Raw genomic sequence first — 19,909 nt, 5'->3', positions numbered from 1 at the left:
ACTGGCACTTCCCTCTGGGTGAGACTTGGCACGAGGGCAGAGACTGGGAGCACGGTGCTAGCGACTTGTGGCGGTGAACCGGTGACCTGGGCTAAAGCGGAGACCAGCGGTGCGGCGACCATGGGCTGCGGGTATTATAGGCCAGTTAATTCTGGGAAACTTTTATGGGAGAGTGCATCAGCCACTTTGTTAGAAGCTCCTGAAATGTGTTGTATGTCGAAATCAAAATCTTGGAGAGCTAAACTCCACCGAATAAGTTTTTTGTTATTTCCTTTGGTGGTATGAAGCCACGGTAGCGCAGCATGATCAGTTTGCAGGTGGAAACACCGTCCCCAAACGTATGAGAGTAGCTTTTCCAGAGTGTAGACAATGGCGTAACATTCCTTTTCACTGATTGACCAGTGGCTTTCCCTCTCAGACAGCTTCTTGCTGAGAATCACGACAGGATGGAACTCTTGATTCGGTCCTTCCTGCATTAAAGACTGCTCCCACACCACGCTCGGACGCATCTGTGGTTACTAGGAACGGTTTGTCAAAGTCTGGGGCCCTTAGCACAGGGTCAGACATGAGTGTCGCTTTAAGCTGGTTAAAGGCCTTCTGACACTCTTCAGTTCACTGAACTGAATTTGGCTGTTTCTTTTTGGTTAGGTCTGTCAGTAGGGTGGCAATTTGGCTGTATTACAGTACAAATCGCCTGGCCTAAGAAGGATTGGACCTGTTTCTTTGACTTTGGGACAGGCCACTTTTGGATAGCATCCACTTTGGCCTGTAGGGGGTTGATAGTTCCTTGATCCACCTGGTGTCCAAGGTAAATCACTCTGTTTAGGCCTATTTGACACTTCTTAGCCTTAACAGTTAGTCCTGCCTCCCTTATGCACTCGAAGACTTTTTGTAGATGTTCCAGGTGTTCTGCCCAGGAATCCAAAAATATGGCCACATTGTCAAGGTAGGCGACTGCATATTCTCCCAAACCCACTAGGAGACCATCTACAAGTTTTTGGAAGGTGGCAGGTGCATTCCGCAGCCCAAAAGGGAGCACATTAAATTCATACAGCCTGACATGTGTGATGAAGGCTGACCTTTCCGTGGCGGATTCATCTAGCAGTACCTGCCAGTACCCCTTGGTTAAGTCCAAGGTAGAGATGAACTGGGCCCATCCTAGTTTCTCCAATAGTTCATCTGTGCATGGCACTGGATAGTTATCTGGGCGAGTTACAGCATTTAGTTTACGGTAGTCCACGCAAAAACGTATCTCCCCATCTGGTTTGGGAACTAGAACCACTGGAGATGCCCATGCACTGCCAGGGGGGCGGATTATACCCATCTGTAGCATATCCTGGATCTCCCGTTCTATAGCAGTTTTAGCTTGAGGAAACACCCGGTAACGTTGGGCTTTAATTGGGTGAGCATTACCTGTGTCAATGGAGTGGTATGACCATTCAGTCAGTCCTGGGGTGGCTGAGAATGTCGGCACATAGCTAGTGCACAGGTCCTTGATCTGCTGTCGCTCCATATGCCCAACGGTCATGGAGAGGTTCACCTCTTCCATGCCACCATCACTTTTCCCTTCGTAGTAGACACCTTCAGGCCACTCAGCATCATCTCCTCCCTGGGCTATAAACCGACAAACCTTCAATTCTCTGGAATAAAAGGACTTTAGAGAATTAACGTGGTACACCTTAGGCTTTTGGTTTGAGGTGGGGAATGCTATGCGATAATTAACAGCTCCCAGGTGCTCTTGGACCGTGAATGGCCCTTCCCACAACGCTTCCATTTTATGGGCCTGGAGCACCTTTAAGACCATGACCTGGTCCCCTACTTTGAAGGACCGCTCTCTGGCATGTTTCTCATACCAGGCTTTTTGCTCTTTTTGAGCATCTTTTAGGTTTTCTTTAGCAAGGGCTAAAGAGGTTCGGAGGGTGTTTTGTAGGTTGATTACAAAGTCCAGAATGTTAGTTCCTGGAGAAGGTGTAAACCCCTCCCATTGCTGCTTCACCAACTGTAATGGCCCCTTAATCTCGCAGCCATATACAAGCTCAAATGGTGAAAACCCTAAGCTGGGGTGTGGTACAGCTCTGTAGGCAAAGAGCAACTGCTGCAACACTAGGTCCCAATCATTGGAGTGCTCATTTATAAATTTACGTATCATGGCCCCTAAAGTTCCATTAAACTTCTCCACCAGGCCATTTGTTTGATGGTGGTAACAGGTGGCAACCAAGTGATTTACCCCATGAGCTTCCCAAAGCTTTCCATAGTTCCTGCCAGGAAATTAGTTCGTGCATCTGTAAGGATGTCAAAGGGCCAACCTACCCTGGCAAAAATGTCTGCTACTGCCTGGCACACACTTTTAGCCCTGGCGTTGCTTAGAGCTACTGCTTCTTGCCATCGAGTGTCAAAATCCATGAAAGTCAGTATGTACTGCTTTCCTCTGGGTGTCTTTTTCGGAAAAGGACCCAGAATATCCACAGCTACTCGCTGAGATGGAACCTCAATGATCGGGAGTGGCTGGAGAGGGATTTTGACCTGGTCTTGGGGTTTTCGCACTCTTTGGCACACCTCACAAGACCAGACATAGGTAGAAACATCCTTGCCCATTCCCTCCCAGTGGAACGACTTTCCCAAATGGTCTTTGGTTCTGTTCACCCCAGGATGTCCACTAGGATGATCATGAGCTAAGCTTAAGAGCTTTACCCGGTACTTAGTTGGAACTACCAACTGTCTCTGAGGATGCCAGTCTTCCTGGTGTCCACCAGAAAGAGTTTCCTTGTGTAAAAGTCCTCTTTCTACAACAAACCTGGATCGATTAGAAGAGCTGAGAGGTGGTAGGTTGCTCTGTGACGCCATCCAAGCTCTCTGGAGGATTTCATTTGCTTCCTGTTTGGTCTGGAACTGTTCCCTTGATACTGGAGACACCAGTTCCTCATTGGATTGTGGACCTGGGCTTGGTCCCTCTGGAAGTGATGCAGGTGATGGGGCTGTTTCTGTTGACTGTGAACCGCTCTCCGCTGATGCACTATGTTGGGGTTCAGGCTCCGGCTGAGCCTCTTGTGTAGGGTTATCTGCTGCTGCTGGTGCAGGTTCGGTGGGTCCCTCAGGTGTTGGGGTTGCAAGTACTGGATTCAGTGCTGGCAATGGTTCTGGTGCTGGTTGTTCCGCCGGTTCCGATTCTGGGACTGGCTCTGTCTGGGTCTCTGTGACTGGATCCACTACTGCTGTTGCAGATGTTGGTATGGGGTCCGGTTCCATCACCTCTGACCGGGTCCTGGTAGAAGTTTCCGGAACAGAGCTAGGTGTGACAGCTTGCTTAGCCTGGCTGCGGGTGATCATTCCCACCCTCTTGGCTAGCTTCACATGATTGGCCAAGTCTTCCCCCAAAAGCATGGGGATGGGATAATCATCACAGACTGCAAAAGTCCACGTTCCTGACCAGCCCTTGTAATGGACTGGCAACTTGGCTGTAGGCAAGTCAAGAGTTTGACTTGAAGGGTTGAATCGTCACTTGGACCTCTGGGTCAATTAAATTGGGGTCCACTAAGGAAGCGTGGATAGCTGACACTTGTGCTCCGGTGTCCCTCCACGCTGTGACCTTCTTCCCGCCCACTCTCACAGTTTCCCTCCGCTCTGAGGGCCTCCGGTGTGATTCTGGTGCAAGGATCTGTAGTCTGTTGGGGTTCTTGGGGCAGTTGGCCTTTACATGCCCCGGATTGTTACATTTAAAACATCGCCCAGCTGACTGGTCACTGGGGCGAGGTGGGTTGCTGGAGAACGGTGTGGTGGGACAATAAGGTGTCTGGAGTGTTCCTTGGGGTGTAGTTGGGGCCTTGGGAAAGAGACCACTTGGAGACGTCTTCCCCAAAAATATCCCCCCCAAGCCCTACATCCTCTTTCCTGGGGAAGGCTTGATAATAATCCTCACCAATTGGTACAGGTGAACACAGACTCAAACCCTTGGATCTTAAGAACAATGAAATATCAATCAGGTTCTTAAAAGAAGAATTTTAATTAAAGAAAAGGTAAAAGAATCACCTCTGTAAAATCAGGATGGTAAATACCTTACAGGGTAATCAGATTCAAAACATAGAGAATCCCTCTAGGCAAAACCTTAAGTTACAAAAAGACACAAAAACAGGAATACACATTCCCTCCAGCACAGTTTATTTTACAAGCCATTAAACAAAAGAAAATCTAATGCATTTTCTAGTTAGATTACTTACTAACTTTACAGGAGTTGTAAGGCTTGCATTCCTGATCTGTTCCTGGCAAAAGCATCACACAGACAGCCCAGACTCTTTGTTCCCCCCCTCCAGATTTGAAAGAATCTAGTCCCCTCATTGGCCATTTTGGGTCAGGTGCCAGCGGGGTTACTTTAGCGTCTTAACCCTTTACATGTGAAAGGATTTTGCCTCTGGCCAGGAGGGATTTTATAGCACTGTATACAGAAAGGTGGTTACCCTTTCCTTTATATTTATGACAGGGCCCCTCAGGGCTTTTCCTTTTACGGGGGTCGGGGCTCTGGTGTGCGCGGGGGAGGGGGGGCGGGGCAGAAGGGGCAGGGCCGGCGGACTAGCCTCCCCAAAGCGTCCGCCACCTGCCACCTATGGTGGCGACAAACTGCTCTACCTCAGCTCCAGAAACCAACGTCACCCACTCGCCTTCTGGGAGGCTTTCACGGCTGGCTTGTTCTCATAGGGAGCCTTTGTCGGGTCCATCGCCACACGCAGAGCCGGCTGCAGTGGGAGAGTTCTTTGCTCTCTGAGTGCTGGGAGCTGAGAAGGTGTTGACTGCGCCATCAGTCTGAGTCCCCTACCACTCCCTGGAGTCGGAGGCGGATCCCTTAGGAGGGTAGGTCCCCTCAAGGACATGCCTCCTTGCAGCTTTGGTATGGGCAGGTGGCCCGAGCAGGGTCCTTTGCCCAATGCCCCTTGGTCCGACTTGCTCAGTGCTGGGTCCCGCTTCTTGGTCTTCTTCTTGGACACCAGTGAAAGGGACCAATGCCGGGTACAGCCCAGTGCCGGGGGTGCGCTATGCACCCAGACCAAAGTGCTGGGCATTGCGTTCGGCTGGGCCAGCTCTGAGGCTGGGCAAAGAGCAGCCTCCATGTGGAGGGCCCTCAAGCGAATGTCACGTTCTTTTCGTGACCTGGGACGAAAGTTCTTACAGATGCGACACTGTTCTTTCACGTGGGATTCCCTCCAGGCACTTCAGACAGCTGCCATGCGGGTCACTAACAGGCATAGGCCTATTACAGTCAGCACAGGGCTTAAAACCCAGGGACTGGGGCAGCCCTGCCTGGGGCAAAGTCCCTGCCAGGACCCTAACTGACTAACTATAGTACTTAACAGCTACTTACTAACTAATCTACAATAAAGCAAAACTATTTACAGCTGGAACACAAAGTTCGAAGAGTAAAGAAACTGCTGACCACTTGCAAAGCAAGGGAGAGAGGTGCTCCGACCAACCACCACGGGCAGTAAGAAGGAACCAAGAGGGCGTAGGAACTGCCACGCCTGATATACTGATGCATGAGTGCGGCACTCAAGGGGGCACCACAGCCAACCCTACGGATACTGCTAAAGCAAAAGTCTATGACAACTGTGCACGTGGGCATGCACACACCTAGAATGGAATCAACGTGAGCAAGTACTCGAAGGAGAACTTCTCTTGCAAGCTGAATAATCAAGTTTTCATCATCATTTCATTTACCAGTCTTCACTACTTGAACACCAAAAGAAGAATACACTTAAAGAGAGGCAGAGAAGGTCTGGCTAAAATATAGGAGAAAAGACGTGGCAAAAACATTCTGCTGAGTCAGGTGTTCCACAGATATTACACAGTAGTACTTATTGATGATAGGAAACCTCAGAACTGAATAAGGAATCATATGAGTAACTAAAGTAGTTACAAATGAATACTGAAACCCTCAGGCATTGATCTACATGGAATCTATTTGTTAAGATAGAACTTTGATACAGGCTGATGTCACACAGTGAAATAATGCTTCCTTAAACAAACATGTAATACTGAGAAATGCAATGTTATATATCAGAAATACTTACTTTCTCTGAAATGTTTCCTCTTCTTTTTGCCAGGTCAGGTATACTAAATGAAGTTTACATTCTAAATCCTGTATCCTAAATTAGCAAACATTGGGAAAGGAAGAAATAAGATGTATCAATTTTGTAACTGAAATTGTTATGCTTAGTTACAGCAAGGAAGGAAGATGGTGGGGATTAAGCAACTCAGAATAAGAAAATGAAACCAGAAAAAGGTCAAATATTAAATGGCCAGGAAAGGAGGGATGAAGTCAGAAAGTGGACAATGGACAGAATTTAGAACAAGGTTGAAAGGTGGTTAGATATTTGAGAATGGGCATGTGGTACGAGAGTTTATTGCTTTCAGAGAGAAGTAAAAATGAGAGAGTAACAAGAAGAAGGGACTGAGAATTATAGTGATATGTAAGAACTTGAATTAGACAAAAAGTGAGGCAAAGCAAAAGGAATGTTTGAATTTGTTTTCTATGAATAAAGTGAGACGAGTAGCTAAGATGGGAACTGAAGCAAGAAAGAAGCTGGGGCAATTGGCTTAATCAATTCCATTTGAAGTCAAAGCAATGATCTTCTAAAAAGAAAATAAAAAGGTACATTTAGGAGATCTTGTCCATAAAAAAATGACAGTGAATTTAAAAGGACATACAGTCTCTCTCTATTTATATATTTATACCATGTTCTTCACTGAGGTGTTTGAGAGCCAGACCCTGTGAAGGGAGCCCATTATAACAGGAGCTAATGAGATACAACAGCTTGAAAAGAAATCAGATGCACTTCTCTTTTTGTAAAATGATTTTTAAATTAATGTCATTGTTTAAATTTGGTTTATCCTATAGTTAACAAGAACTGGTGCCTCTGAGTATTTTGGGTAAGGTTAGGTGATTAACTTTTCAGTTACACAATTTGGCCCCATTCCTGCAGGCTCTGCGGTACATGTGAAACTTTACTTGCATCAGTAGTCCCATTAAAGTGAGTAAAATTACACATGTATAACTGTTTGCAGGATCTGGCCCTTGGTTATTCTTTTAATTGAGGCTGCCTTAAGCACTTTGCCGAGTGTACAGGAAAGACCCCAGCCCTTTTTGTTAAAAAAAATATTGAAAATGTAAACTGATTGCTTTCTCCTAAAAAGCAGATTTATTCATGGTACTCCCCACAGCTGCCTCCTCACTTAACTGTATTCATTATCCCCAACCAGCTGCCAGCCACCAGAGCTCCTGTCTTGTGCTCCTACTACTGGCCATTGGTACACATGCACCCTTCACTTCCTCCTTTACAGAGGAACAAGCAGCCACAGCATCTTCAGGTCTCACTCCACGCCCCAGAGGCCCTTGCTCTTTGATTTAGTGGCTCCCTCAGCAATTCTAGCAGGAGAAATGACAGTGTCCTCTCCAGTCCTTGTGAGCTAGAGAGCTTCCCCATTCCTCCCTAAGGAGTTGGGGTGTCTACTCTTGAGCTTCTTCTTCAGAAATAAAGGCACAACAACCTATCCCTTTTTCAATATGAGTGGGAACAGGCGATGGCAGAATCTTCAGACATACATGTGAAGTGGTACACATGGTGGGATAAGTCTCAAGACTGAAATGTTGGTATAGAAGGGATCTTCAGGAAGGGCAGGCAGGATAAAAAGGGAAGAGTGTTGTATTAGATAGCTAAAACACACTTGTTCAGAGGTCCAGAAGGCGGTGAGTAACAGACCAACTGAAAGTCTCTGGTAAAGATAAAGGGGGAAAAAAAATAGGGGTGACATTATAGTAGGTGTCTACTACAGACCACCAAGTCAGGAAGAGGTGGTGGATGAGACATTTCTAGAACAAATAAGAGAAATATCTAAAACAAAAGACCTGATAATAATGGGGAACTTCAACTACCCAGACATATGTTGGAAAAGTTATACAACAAAACACAATATTTCTGATAAGATCTTGGAATGTATTGTGAATAATATTTTGTTTCAGAAAGTGGAGTAAGTAACCAGGAGGACAGCCATTTTAGACTTGATTCTTACTAACAGGGAGGAATTGGTAGGAAATCGGAAGGCAAGGCAATTTGGGTGAAAGTGAATATGAAATGATAGCTTTCATGATTCTAAAGAAAGGAAGGAGTGAGAGCAGCAGAATAAGGACAATGGGTTTCAAAAATGCAGACTTTAACACACTCAGAGAACGAGTAGGTAAAGTCCAATGGGAAGAAACTCAAAAGGAAAAAGGAATTCAGGAGAGCTGGCTGTTTCTCAAGAAGACAATATTAAAAGGCACAACTGCAAACTATCCCAATGTGAAGAAAAAATAGGAAGAATAGTAAGAGGCCAATATGGCTCCATCAGGAGCTCTTTAATGATCTGAAAATCAAAAAAGAATCCTACACAAAGTGGAAACATGGACAAACTAGTAAGGAGGAGTACAAAAGAATAATACAAGCATGTACAAGCATAAAAAGGGAAATAAGTACAACCCAGGGAATTACAGACCAGTCAGCTTAACTTCTGTACCCAGAAAGATAATGGAGCAAATAATTAAGCAATCAATCTGCAAACATCTAGAAGATAATAAGGTGATAAGTAACAGTCAGCATGGATTTGTCAAAAACAAATTGTGTCAAACCAACCTGATAGCTTTCTTTGACAGGGTAACAAGCCTTGTGGATGGGGGGAAGCGGTAGACGTGTATATCTTGACATTAGTAAAACTTTTGATACTGCCTCGCATGACCGTCTCATAAACAAACCAGGGAAATGCAATCTAGATGGAGCTACTATAAAGTGCATGCAAAACTGGTTGGAAAACCGTTCCCAGGAAGTAGTTATCAGTGGTTCACAATCAGGCTGGAAGGACAAAACGAGTGGGGTCCCGCAGGGATCAATTCTGGGTCCAGTTCTGTTCAATATCTTCATCAATGTTTTAGATAATGGCACAGAGAGTACACTTATAAAGTTTGGGGACGATACCAAACTGGGAGGGTTTACAAGTGCTTTAGAGGATAGGATTGAAATCCAAAATGATCTGGACAAACTGGAGAAATGTTCTGAAGTAGATAGGATGAAATTCAATAAGGACAAATGCAAAGTATTCCATTTAGGAAGGAACAATCAGTTGCACACATACAAAATGGGAAATGACTGCCTAGGAAGGAGTACTGCGGAAAGAGGTCTGGTGGTCATAGTGGACCACAAGCTAAATATGAGTCAACAGTGTAATGCTGTTGCAAAAAAAGCGAACATCATTCTGGGATGTATTAGCAGGAGTGTTATAAGCAAGACACGAGAAGTAATTCTTCCGCTGTACTCTGCTCTGATTAGGCCTCAACTGGAATATTGTGTCCAGTTCTGGGAGCCACATTTCAGGAAGGATGTGGACAAATTGAAGAGAGTCCAGAGAAGAGCAACAAAAATGATTAAAGGTCTAGAAAACATGACCTATGAGGGAAGATTGAAAAAACTGGGTTTGTTTAGTCTGGAAAAGAGAAGACTGAAAGGGGACATGATAACAGTTTTCAAGTATGTTACAAGGAGGAGGGAGAAAAATTGTTTTTCTTAACCTCTGAGGATAGGACAAGAAGCAATGGGCTTAAATTGCAGCAAGGGAGGTTTAGGTTGGAGATTAGGAAATACTTCCTAACTGTCAGAGTAGTTAAGCACTGGAATAAATTGCCTAGGAAGGTTGTGGAATCTACATCATTGGAGATTTTTAAGAGGAGGTTTTTTAGACAAACACCTGTCAGCAATGGTCTAGATAATTAGTCCTGCCACGAGTGCAGGGGACTGGACTAGGTGACCTCTCAAGGTCCTTTCCAGTTTTATGATTCTATGTAGGGACAACAGCAGGAAAGTTAAGGCACAAAATTAGTTACACCTAGCAAGGACATAAAAGGCAATAAGAAGAGCTTCTTGAAATACATTTCAGAGGAACAGCCGTGTTAGTCTGTATTCGCAAAAAGAAAAGGAGTACTTGTGGCACCTTATTGCTCAAATAAATTGGTTAGTCTCTAAGGTGCCACAAGTACTCCTTTTCTTTTTGAAATACATTATAAGCCAGAGAAAGATGAAGGAAAGTGTAGGTCCTCTGCTTAGCAGGGAAGTAAAGCTAATAACCAATGACATCAGGAAGGCTGAAGTTTTTAATGTCGGTTTTGCTTTGGTCTTCAATAAAAAGGTTAATGGTGACCAGATACTCAACACAATTAATATTAACAACAATGGAAAAGGAGCACAAACCAAAGTCGAGAAAGAACAGGTTAAAAATATTTAGATAAGTCAGATATATTCAGGTTAACAGGGCCTCATGAAATGTATTCCAGAGTACTTAAAGAACTAGCTGAAGCAATCTCGGAAACATTAGCAATGATCTTCAAGAACTCATGGATAAGGCTATGTTTTAGTCACAGGTATTTTTAGTAAAAGTCATGGACAGGTCATGGGCAGTAAACAAAAATTCACAGCCCATGACCTGTCCATGACTTGTACTATATACCCCTCACTAAAACGTGGGCCAGGGGGCCGTGGGTTTGGGGGGGGGGGAATCACGGGGCACTGTGGGTGCAGGGGTGGGGGTGGCACAGGATCCCCGCTGGTGCTGGGGGGGCAGGCGACGGCACATGGCACAGGACCCCCGCTGGTTCCGGGGGTGGGGAGGGTTGGCAGGGCTGGCAAGCTCCCTACCCAGCTCCGACTGGCATGTTCCTGCAGCTCCAAGGGGGAGGGAAGGCCAGGGAGCTCCCTGCGCTGCCCCTGCCATAAGCTCCAGCTTCGCAGCTCCCATTGGCCGGGAACCACAGCCAATGGGAGCTGCAGGGGCGGCGCCTGTGGGCGCCTCCATCTAGGCCCCTCCATCTAGGAGCTTCAGGGTCATGCTGGCCGCTTCCAGGGAGCCCCCCCAAGTAAATGCCACCCTGCACCCCAACCCTGAGCTCCCTCCCACACCCAAACTGCCCCAGCACTGGCCATTGTGGCTGGCTCCAGGGCTGCCTGATCTGCTCGAACAGCCCCGAAGTCAGCCGCACTGGCCTCTGCAAAAGTCACGGAGATCACTTTTCTGTTTCCTCCGTGACAGACACGCAGCCTTACTCATGGAGAACGAGTGATGTCTCAGAGGACTTGAAAAGGGCAAACATAGTACCTATCTTTAAAAAGAGGAACAAAGAGCATCTGGGGAATTGTAGACTAGTCAGCCTAACTTTGACACATGGCAAGATACTGGAACAAATTATTAAAAAATTAACTTGTAAGCACCTAGAGGATAATACGTTTACAAGGAATAGCCAACATGGATTGTCAAGCAAGAACAAATCATGCCAACCCACCTAATTTCCTTCTTTGACAGGTTTACTGGGCTAGCAGATGGGGGATAGCAGTAGACATGATATATCTTGATTTTAGTAAAGGTTTTGACACAGTCCCACGTGACGTTCTCATAAGCAAACTAAGAAAATGTGGTCTAGATGATATTACTATAAGGTGCGTGAACAACTGGTTGAAAGACCGTACTCAATGGTTCACTGTCAAACTGGGACAGTGTATCTATTGAGGCCCCAAAAGGGATCAGTCCTGGGTCTGGTACTATTCAATATTTTCATTAATGACTCAGATAATGGAATGGAAAGTATGATTATAAAGTTTGCAGATAACACTTAGCTGGGAAGGGGTGCACATTGGAGGACAGGATTAAAATTCAAAACAACCTTGACAAACTGGAGAATTGGTCTGAATTCAACAAGATGAAATTCAGTAAAGATAAGTCCCAAACACTTCACTCAGACAGGAAAAATCAAATGAATAACTACAAAATGAGGAATAATGGGCTAGGTGGTAGTACTGCTGAAAATGATCAGAGATTACAGTGGATCACAAATTGAATATGAATCAACAGCAGCTGAGAAAAAGGCTAATATCATTCTAGACTGTACTAACTGGAGTGTCATATATGAGACATGCAAGGTAATTGTCCCGCTCTACTTGGCACTGACGAGGCTTCAGCTGGAGTACTGTGCCCTGTTCTGGGCACCACACTTTAGGAAAGATGGACAAATTGGAAAGTCCATAAGAGAGCAATAAAAATTATAAGAGGTTTAGAAAAATCTGACCTATGAGGAAAAGTTATAAAACTGGGCACATTTAGTCTAAAGAAAAGAAGACTGAGGGGAACCTAATAGCAGTCTTCAAATATTTTAAGGGCTGTTATAAAAAGGACTGTGAGCAATTATTCTCCTTGTCCACTGACTGTAAGACAAGAACTAATGCACTTAATCTGCAGCCAGGGAGATTTAAATTAGATTTTAAAGAAATCTTTCTAACTATAAGGATAGTTAAGCTGTAGAATAAGCTTCCAAGGGAGGTGTGGAATCGTCCTCACTGGTAGTTTTTAAGAACAAGCTGGAAAAACATCTGTTTGGGATGGTCTAGATTTACTTGGTCCTGCCACAGCATAGGGGGCTGCATTTGACGACCACTCAAGGTCCCTTCCAGCCCTACATTTCTATGGTTCTTACAAGTGGCAGCATTTTTTCTTCCCACCACAGCAGTGGCACATCCTTAATGTCGGTGTGATTAAGAAAATTCAAAGACAAAAACTATAGAATCCTTAGTTTTCATGAGCACCATGACAAACTTGCTTCACTATGAGTCTTGCAAGACTACAGCTGTGATGGACATGGTATAAGATCCTTGACAGGCAATTTTATTTGGGATTTAGACTACTCTCTCTCATCTGAGATCCTGGTTCTTTCTCTCTACTGATCATAGAGCCACTCCCACCGACCTTCCCTGGCTCTCTATAGCTTGGGTGGAGTTAACAAGCCACACCTTCCAAAATGAGTCATCAGGAATCACTCAGCATTTCCATTCAGAGATCCACACCTGTTAGGATAGGTCAATGGAGGGCACTGCCACCCTGTTATAGAGAAGTACACTGAAAGGCCAGGGAAGGGAAGTGTTGCATCTAATCAGCCAACTGTGTCCCTGCAGGGAGATAGAGAATAAAAGAACTCATGCCCAATCTCTTGCTTTTTCCCCCCACTCATGTCCCAGCAGGTGAGCCAGAGAATAGTCATCACCTCTCCTCATTTCCTCACCTGCTAATGTAGTCCTTTCAGTATCGGATCCCCTATATCTTTCCTCCCCATTTGCTCTCCTGCAGATGTAAACCTGTCTGTGTCAAAGTACATAGATCACTTTGCCCCTTAAATTCATGCACAATCTACAGAGTTTAGAAGCCCTGACAAATAGCTGGTTTAAGAAGTTTATGAAAGTAAAAATGTCAGTAAAAATGTGATAATCTACACCAAGTTTCCACATAGCAGTGTGTAAAAAATGAGGGACCAATCTGTAATATTTTTATGATGATTATAGGAAACTCCATTTGTTTGATTATGAATGGGTGATAGATATATGGAAGTCTAAGGGTTAACTCAGTTCTACGGGGCTCTGTAGGACTACAGGAAGGCAGACAACAAATGTAGCTAACCCTAATCCCAATACTTAATATAACACAAGTATCGATTCCTTTGAAAATTCACCCCCACCATGCGCTGATCAGCAAGCAGGTTGGTGGCTCCAAAGGGGAGGGGGAAAGCCCAGGCAGGAACGTTCAACAAAGAACTTGAAAGCAGTTAAAAACTTAGGTCCGGAGAGAGGAAGAAGGATGGAGGGTCTAAAGTAACACAGTCCCCAGATGTTGGGGCACGAGGAATAAGTGCAGTCCAACCTGAACTGGCAAGGGAGGGCCAAGCTTAGGGAAGACAATATGCATATAAGCTTTTGTTATTTTTAATCCTGTTCTCTCTGTTCATGAAGTTCCTATGAATAAGTAAACCATACTCTGTTTTGAGTAAGCTGTTTTCTATCGGTGGGTTTACCAGCTGGTCAGAGGTCCTTGTGGGGGAAGCATATAGCAGGCCTGAATCCAGAAGGGCCTGTTGGAGGTAAGTACAGTTGGTGAAACAGGATGTACTGTAACCTGGCGACCAAGTGGGGTGAACCATAGGATTCCACTCTGAAAGAAGTGCAGGTATAGACCTGCCACTTGGAAAAGGTGACCTCAGGAGAGACTGAGATAATGCTCAAACATACGTTGCATGCCTGAACCATAACACAGTGTTTATACTTTATAAAAATGAAGAAAATTAAAAATTGTTTACACAAATAAAGGATGCAGCAGAACTGGTCTAAAACCCACACTACCCAGAAACACTCTAGTGAGCACTCAGATCAATGGACATTTCCTTCTGTTGTGAATATGACAGTATGTACTATTAGAGTAGGTGATTGTTTATACAAGAGGTATGAAGCTGCTGAGATTATAAAAGAGTGTGGAAGAAAAAGAAGGGAAGGGTGAATCCAAAAGTAGTTGCTCTTAATCATAACTAGAGTTGTACAGTACTGAGCATCTTTCACAGCTGCAAGATCTTTAAGTTCCCAATCCTTGCATTTGGCCTCTTTCTCCAACTTCAAATTAGTAGTTTCTGCTATTTGCAATGATTCTGCAGCTTTCATCCCAGCCTCTTTCAGAGCCTCCAGTTCTCTGGTCAACAACTTCACCTTTCAAAGGAGGAAACAAAATTAGAAAGTAATTACTCAAATTACTCAAAATTAGAAAGTAATATGAAGGGCATAACAGAACTATTTCACTATGCTCCTGGCGACAGCAGGGAGGTTGTAATCCCCACCACATATAATCAGCCTATCAAGATAAACTCATAATATCTCAAGAACAACAAAATAATATCAGGGTGCTAAAACTCTACCTCCCGCCTCTTCTCCTACCCTTTTTGAAATCAGAAGAGATTACAATTCCTGCCTCAGGACTGGATCATGAAAATGTATTCCTACTCCAGAAAGAGTTCTTTTTCTTCCCAGCCAGGCACAATGCTCCCCTCTTTGATTTTGATTTTTTTTAGTTAGGAATTTTTTAAAAAGTCAAAACACTTTCTTGGTCTAATTTTACTACTTATAAAATAGTTCAATGCAATAAAATACTAGAATAAATCTGTCTGGGTGAGATTTTCAGAAGTGTTTGGTACGTTGATTGGGATTAACTCCAGGCTAACACTGAGCTCATTTGAAAACCCGCGCTATGAGTTCAACCTCCACTCTCATTTCTTTCCATTCACCCTCTCCCTTTTATACACCTCCCAAAAACTCATTTTGTATCCTTTCCCCTCATTTATCTTCCTTGCTAACCCTAGGCCTCTTTTGTGTACTAAAATGACCTACCATTTTTCCTTCGGATCACAACTTAAAATTCCCTTCTTCGAAAAGCTTTTCAACAATGATCCTAGTTACCTCAGCAATGTGTCTCATTAATGAAAAAAATCTCCCTTAACTGCCTAAAGTTTGCATCATTATCAAATATATTATTTGTATCTGAATTGTGTTGTCTATATTTGACTTAGAAAAGATCTTTGAGCTATAGACAGAGTGTCTTCCTCTATTTACACAGCACTTAGCACACTGGTGGCATTCAAAAAATAAACTTAACATGAACAGATGTTGAAATGCACATATTTAGGTCAGTACTACCATTACGCATTGTCAAGGCTGATTCCCCACTCTGGCACTTCGAGTGAAGAAGCTGGGGGCCCGCAAGATTTTAAAAATTAATACTGGCTACTCCAGGTTGGTATTAAACTCCCACAGTCACAGCTCCTCTCTGACCTTGGATGGGTAGATGCTGCCACCACCCAAGTGCAAAAAAAAACCAAAACCCTTGAGAACCCAGGAAGGAACAGTTCGGAATTCTTTCCTGTGTAAAGTGTATTTATTTTGTAGACAAAATGAAAGTATAGCTTAAAGACAAAATTACCTTGAGTTCATGAGAAACAACTAAATTACTCATTTCATCTGCCTGACGTTGAAATGCATGTTCTCTCTTTTTAATTTCTGCATCAAATTCCACTAGCAGCTCCTGCAATGGATTACAGGGAATGGGTTAATAAGCGCATAAAGAAAGACATACACTTAAAACTTCCCATTATTGCTACCTCTAATGCAATTCCACGGATGGGAACAACAATGGGAATCCTAATATAGACCATATGTCAGCTACCACAGGGTTTTAACCACTGTGTCTTAACCACCGTCTCATCTAGCATTTTGTGGATACAGACTAACACGGCTGCTACTCTGAAACCTGTCTCATCTAATCATATATATATATATCATATATATATCTAGGTTTGCTCTGAGGAGAGTTAGACAACATACTGGCTTAAACATTGTGTCTGGTATACAGTAATTCTCTCACCATTGCTTGCATCAGTGGAGCTATGCCAATGCTATATCAACAATGGGGAATTTAAAGAAAAAGCTCAATGTAAAGAAGGCTCCTGTGTTACCTAAAATGGCATCTTCCATGTTGTATTAAAGTCAAAGCAATCCACAGTTGCAGAAAAGATGAAATTGCCAAATGTATTTCTTAACTAAAAATGTACATTATTAAAGTCATATTCCTTTATAATAAATATTTATCCAACTATGCAACCTACCACTTTTGAAAAGAAAATGTGAATTTTGCTTTAAATCTTACTGGAACACTGAAATAAACTATACCCTCATATGGATCTAAGAATGTGCTGTTTCTGCCAGTATTGTGGGCTTTTCCTTCTAGACATATGAATTGTCAAAAAACAAGCAATAATCTCAACTACTAATGACAATAAATCATGCAGACTACAAGCTGTGAAAACACAGAATAAATTATTTCAGCACAATTTTTTTGGTCATACTGTGTATTAATGTTCCATTTATAAATAGTTTATAAAGGGATAATAAATGTTACAAATTTTAACAGAAATGAATAGTGTGTGTTATAGATGGTTATAGTCATATCAGTAAAGGAGCTACAAATGGTTATACACAATCTAGTGACCTATTGGACTTCATAATAATCTATAACAATTTATTAAAACGCATATTTATCATTTATTAATATTTTATAAAAGCAACTTGATATTAAAGTGTGACCATTTTTTCTATTCTTGAATAAATTAGATGATATTCTAGTTACTTGAGCTATGAATACTACCAGAAAAATCTAAATCTTCAGAAAATTTGGCACAAATACAACCGGAGCTTGTAGCAGGGTGGTCACCCACTCCGGGCCTGAAAGGGTTACAGCCAGCCCTGGGAGAGGGCTGGGGTGGTAAGCATGGGAACCAAGGGAGCATTGTGCGGAGTCCTGGCCGCTGGCCCTGCGCCCAGGGTTCCAGCACTACCAGCCCCGTGCATGGGGCTCCGCTCCTGACCCTGCACCTGGGGTCCTGGCTACTGCCGGCACCATGCCCAGGGCTCTGCTCCTGGCCCCATACCTGGGGTCCCAGGTGCAGGACCCACACCTAGCCAGTTATTCCCCATTTTGTAGTTGGGCATTTGATTTTTTTCCTACTTAAGTGAAGTACTTGGCACTTATCTTTATTAAATTTCATCTTGTTGAATTCAGACCAATTCTCCAATTTAAAGTTTTTTGAATTCTAATTCTGTCCTCCAAAATGCTTGCACCCCTCCCAGCTTGGTGTCATCTGCAAATTTTATAAGCATACTTTCCACTCCATATCCAAGTAATTAATGAAAATACTGAATTGTACCAGACCCAGGACTGACCCACTGCAAAACCTCACAAGTTACTCCCTCCCAGTTTGACAGCGAACCATTGATAACTACTCTTTGAGCATAGTCTTTCAGCCAGTTGTTCACCCACCGTATAATAACTGAATCTAGACCACACTTCTCTAGTTTTCTTATGAGAACATAATATGGGATTGTGTCAAAGCAGTAAATAAGATAAATTTTGATTTTCATAAGGCTTGTGTCAAAAGCCTTATGAAAATCAAAATATGTCATATCTCCTGCTTCCCACCATCCAGCAGGCCAATAATCCTGTCAAGGTAACCCCGTTAAATAGAGAGATTTGATTATTATATTACTGCATATTTTGCTAAAAAAATAAGCTCACTGTTATAATGATTATCATTTTGTTTCTGATATTTACATGGCAATGATTTGTAAACTTGAAACATCCTAAATAAATTATTTTAAAAGGTGAAATGAGTATAAATTATCCTAAAAAATGTTGTTTTTGCAATATATGGGTAGTGAGACACCCTCAATCGGGTGACACCACTAGGGCTCAAACAAACTCCATTGCTAAGTACTCTCACATTATGAAATGACTGAATATTAATAGCAGCAGACAATTGTGTGTTAACAATGGCATAAAAAGTGGGAGGAGAAGGTCGTGAAATCAGAGAAGTACGGCATGCTGGCACATGTTAATGTGTTTATTTAGCCTATATGCCTGCCTAAAGCTGCTTCTGATTTATAGAAGCTGACCTTTCCTGGAATTTCAAGGTTAGCCAATTTAGTACAGTGTGCTAGCTGTATCCCCATATACAAGAATCTTACACCGTCTCAGTTTACTAAACATAATCTTCCCAATTCTTCCCAATGGGAGGCTGCCAGACTAGTAAGTAAAGCAACTGCAAGTATGCAAATACCACATGACACCTATTCCTGTAAATCAACATGCAGTGCTGCCCATTGCACATTTTACATTAATTTTAACATTAGAGCTAAAAAGGACTGCCTGAACAGATATCAGATAACTACACCTACCCAGAGCATTCATCTATAATGCATAATTCTCCCATGAGAATGGATGGACGGTAAAGTAGAAATTACACCTACTGTGGCTCGTTTAATACAACGTTGTTTTCTATAGACTTCTGTACCTGTTTCTGCAAAGCCAATTCTCCTTCCACTTCTTGGAGTTTTCTCTCCAGCTCCTGTTTCAGCTTCTTATACTCCTCACTGTGATGGTCAATGTCAGAAACCTTAAAACTATAACAACACCAAACAAATGTATATGAAATGTGGTCAATTAAGAACTATTGATAGGTGCTTCTGAAAGGTTCTTCCAGCAACAATGCACTCATAGAAATATAACTTGCAAATATGTAATTTCTTAAACAAAAATGCATCTTAACTTTCTATTCACAATATAGAATTACAAAATAATTGTTTTAATTCTCTTACAAATAAGTAAATATTTAATAATTAATACATATTCAGATCAGAAGGGACCCTTATAATCATCTAATTCAAACTCCTACATAGGCTATAACTTGTGGTTGAGCTTCAGCATATTTTTTAGAAAGCTGTCCAATCCGTGCTAGACTACACTACAAAGCCAAAACAGCTATACCAGCAAAGTCTCCTAGTTGAGATGCAGACTATACCAGCAAAAAGAACTCTTTTGCCAGTATACTTAAACCACCTCCCCGAATGACATAAGCTATGCCATTGAAAGGACTCTTTTGTCAATATAAGCAGTATCTACATGGGGGGATTTACCAGCATAGCTATGTCAGTTAGGAGTGATTTTTCACACTTTCTGACAGACATAGCTAGGCTGATAAAACTCTGTAGTGTAGACCTGGCCTAATGCGTAAAAGACTTCCAGGGACGGAGACTCCAACACATCCCGTGTAACTTGTCCAATGATTAATTACTCTTATTGTTAGAAATTTGTGACGAGTTTCAAGTTTGAATTTGGCTAGCTTCAACTTCCAGACATTGGATCTCATTATGCCTTTGTCTGATAGGTTAAAGGGCCCTCTGGCATCAGATATCTTCTTCCTGTGTAGGTACTTATACAGCATGATCAAACCATTTCTGAACTTTCTCTTTGATAAATGAGACTGTGCATGCATGCCCTGCACGGGTTCAGCAGGGGTTAATCCTACTCTGCGGGTGGAGGAGGCCATGCCCCCTCGGCCCTGCTGGGCATGCTCCAGCTGGAACCCAGGTATAAAAGGGAGCAGCTAACCTCAGTCAGGGCTGACTGCCAAGGAGGGAGGATGCACATTGCAGGCTCC

The 19,909-nt window shown here is 43.0% G+C and overlaps 1 protein-coding gene across 5 annotated transcripts in view; it reads right to left on the bottom strand.

The window, feature by feature from the left end:
- Positions 1 to 19,909, bottom strand: part of CCDC57 (coiled-coil domain containing 57) — a 150,787-nt gene that overhangs the window by 115,903 nt on the left and 14,975 nt on the right. For all 5 annotated transcript variants that reach the window (XM_075119133.1, XM_075119130.1, XM_048817784.2 and 2 more), the window contains exons 3-6: positions 18,764 to 18,872; positions 15,841 to 15,942; positions 14,419 to 14,576; positions 6,057 to 6,131 (exon numbers count right to left, since the gene is read on the bottom strand). In XM_075119133.1, the coding sequence (XP_074975234.1) occupies positions 6,057 to 6,131; positions 14,419 to 14,576; positions 15,841 to 15,942; positions 18,764 to 18,872 (444 nt within the window). The remainder of the gene's footprint in view (positions 1 to 6,056; positions 6,132 to 14,418; positions 14,577 to 15,840; positions 15,943 to 18,763; positions 18,873 to 19,909) is intronic.

This window comes from Caretta caretta, chromosome 14 (genome assembly GCF_965140235.1).
Source record: "Caretta caretta isolate rCarCar2 chromosome 14, rCarCar1.hap1, whole genome shotgun sequence".
NCBI classification, from domain to species: domain Eukaryota; kingdom Metazoa; phylum Chordata; order Testudines; family Cheloniidae; genus Caretta; species Caretta caretta.
Note: the sequence above shows the minus strand (reverse complement) of the source record. Positions and strands in the feature narration are given on the sequence as shown.